Source organism: Nylanderia fulva, unplaced genomic scaffold, assembly GCF_048542155.1.
Source record: "Nylanderia fulva isolate GAGA-0341 unplaced genomic scaffold, ASM4854215v1 Scaffold860, whole genome shotgun sequence".
Lineage (NCBI taxonomy): Eukaryota > Metazoa > Arthropoda > Insecta > Hymenoptera > Formicidae > Nylanderia > Nylanderia fulva.
In genome coordinates this window covers 1-2,606 of record NW_028190983.1, presented here as the reverse complement: position 1 = coordinate 2,606, position 2,606 = coordinate 1, and the positions used below count along the sequence as shown (strand labels likewise).

Genomic DNA, 2,606 nt, shown 5'->3' with positions numbered 1-2,606 from the left:
TGGGACCCCCGCGAGGATATGCGCCGCCATGGCGGATACGGTACGGTAACAGCGCGCGATCCTCTGTGCCGCGCGCCGCCCCATCTGCAGGAGGACTCTCCTGTTGTGCCGGCGACGCGCGAAGGTCGCGCGCCCACACAACGGGGCCCCGTAATGGGCCATGCTCCGTATCAACGCCTAGGTATAGACGGCGCACCGCGTGCTTGGGACCCCCCTTATTGGGGAGCACTCGGCCCAACGCCAGAGATGCTCCCTTTACAGGGGGGTCATTACGTCAAGGTGACTTTTAAAGGCCAAGAGCCATCCAGAAAGAGGCCGAGATATCGCATCCTGGGCCCTGTCCTGATGTGTGTGGGTCTCACTCAAACCGGATCGTCGTCACCGGGCCCGGGACCCGCCGCCTAGGCGCATGGAACCATAGCGCTTCGGTCTTACGCAGGTCTACCCGGAGACCTAAGTCGCGAATCCGCGCGGCCAATTGTCGCGCCCCTACCTCGGCTCGAGAGTGGGCCTCGAGCCAGTCCGCCTCCGTGGCCACGAGTAGTGTGTCGTCTGCGTAGCAGACTACCGTGACCCCCGGGAGCAAGACGGTCCGCAGAACCGTGTTATACCCCAAGTTCCACAGGATGGGGCCCAACACGGACCCCTTGGAACTCCCGCAAACACGGCCCTCGACGTATCGCTCCCTCACTGTCTGTGTATTCCCCCACCTGTTCCTTAGGTAGGCGTCCAGCACCCGGCGGAGATAGGGAGGCACCGCGTGCTCGCGCAACGCCTCCCTTATCTTAGCCCATGGGAGGGTGTTAAATGCGTTCGCTATATCAAACGATATAGCTAGCGCAACACCCTTCCGGGCGACACAGCTCTCCGTGAGGGACCTCACATGCTCGATAGCATCGATGGTCGAGCGTCCCGCACGGAAACCGTACTGGCACTCCGCCAGGTCTGGCCCACGTGGGACAGGTGCTCGACGAGGCGATTGACGATTAGTCTTCGAACAATTGTGCCCACCTCGTCGAGCAGACGATCGGCCGATACGCCGAAGCGAGGTCCGCGGACCGTCCCTCCTTGTGGAGAGCACTAGCTTAGCGACTCCCTTTACTGCGGGGGGAACTCACCCCGGCTCAGGCATGCATTGAAGAGCCTCCTGAGCCGGTGACCGAGAGCGTTTGCGCGCCACGACCCAGACCCGGCCATGAACGCCGTCTGGACCCGGAGCCAGTGTTTTTGGCTTCCAGACGGCGCATGGCCTTGTTGAGTTCATCCTCCGTGACCCCAGATCGTCCTCGGACCAGGATACGTCCTGGTCTTCTGGGCGAGGCCGCTCCTGCCCCTGAGTGCCAGGGAACAGGGTGTCGACGACCCCGCCCAAGAACTGGGGGTCTAATGACTCCGTCACCGGGGGGGCCCATGCACGCAATTTCTTGCGTACAAGTTTTTTTTTTTTTTTTTTTTTTTTTAGAGTCAGGAAATTTGCCTAAACCAAACTTTGCGTCCTGACCCTTGAAGGAGGGCCAGGAGGCTTCGTGGCGGATTCCGTCCGTAGTATCCCGGAGGACTATCGGACGGGGTACCAGCCTAAAACCTGACTATAGCCCCTGGTCTTTGACGGGTATTGTCCACCGCGGAACCGCAAACGCATTACTTCACGGTGGACACCCATGACCTGGTCCTGTTAAGGACCGCATCCCTGGGCAACTTGAGGAGTTGGACCCGTCCAATACCCTCACCCCGAGAGGGTAAATAGGGGGGAGCCGGGACTATCAGCTCACCCCCCGGCCATACCCGAGGTCAACGTGCAATGGGATTGGAGCCCCCATCCTCCCCCTGTTGACCTGGTTGGCGAGGTGACCGCAGCCACCCACCCCACATGAAGTTGACGTCACGGGACGTCACCACTATATGGACAAACATATATACAAACATGTCACGTCCACAAAGAAACCAAATAAGGCCCAGCCCTCTAGGGGCCAACAGCGAAGGCACAGTGGCCGAAAGATTAAAGGTGGTGCATGATGTTCACACCACCTATGGACGAAAGACGAGAAAAACTAAGACAAAACATGAACCTGGCGCGGGCAAGGAGGCCGCGGAGTCACCTTTCAGCAACCCTCCCGGCACTCCAAACCCATCGCCGCTACCTAGTAAAGACATAACAACTACAACATTTAAGAAACGCTACTTAGCTGCTGAGGCAGCCTCGATCTCCAAAGGCCGTCCCCCATCAGGACGGCCCGGAGCTGGCGCCTATCTTTCGCCCCGGTTGTCTGTTGCCGAGAGGAGGGGGAAGCGGAACGCATCCCCGACCCCCCAGGACATGTCGAGCCGACTCCCCCACCGTCCGAGCAAGCCGGACAACGGGGAGTGGCGACGCACCCCGCCGCTTGGTGTCCCTCGACACCACAGCGGTAACAGCACCGCGAGCGATCCACGTCAGACGCACAATTAACTCGCGCATGCCCCAACTTGAGGCACCGAAACACCTCAGAGGCCGGGCACGAAGTACCTCGACCTCCAGGGTGTTCCAAACTACACGGAGTTTACCGTCGACAGGCCTCTTGGCCCAACAGCCAACGGCAACGCACCCAAAGGTACTCGGGGGCCGA

General features: G+C 60.2%; 1 protein-coding gene across 1 annotated transcript; it reads right to left on the bottom strand.

The window, feature by feature from the left end:
- Positions 1–358: 358 nt before the first annotated feature.
- On the bottom strand, positions 359–1,642 carry LOC146719792 (uncharacterized). The gene is made up of 3 exons (XM_085489520.1): positions 1,586–1,642; positions 1,119–1,423; positions 359–1,067 (listed from the first exon to the last, which is right to left on the bottom strand). Exons 1-3 carry the CDS (start codon positions 1,640–1,642, stop codon positions 359–361), a joined length of 1,071 nt encoding a protein of 356 aa, XP_085345646.1.
- Between the last annotated feature and the right edge of the window lie 964 nt (positions 1,643–2,606).

Excerpts from the sequence above, each read along its gene's own strand:
- LOC146719792 (XM_085489520.1), bottom strand. The coding sequence starts at position 1,642 with ATGCGTTTGCGGTTCCGCGGTGGACAATACCCGTCAAAGACCAGGGGC. Across the intron at positions 1,424-1,585 it reads AGACCAGGGGCTATAGTCAG|AAATTGCGTGCATGGGCCCC; the intron begins GTTTTAGGCTGG and ends CTTGTACGCAAG. Across the intron at positions 1,068-1,118 it reads CAATGCATGCCTGAGCCGGG|GAGGGACGGTCCGCGGACCT; the intron begins GTGAGTTCCCCC and ends GCTCTCCACAAG.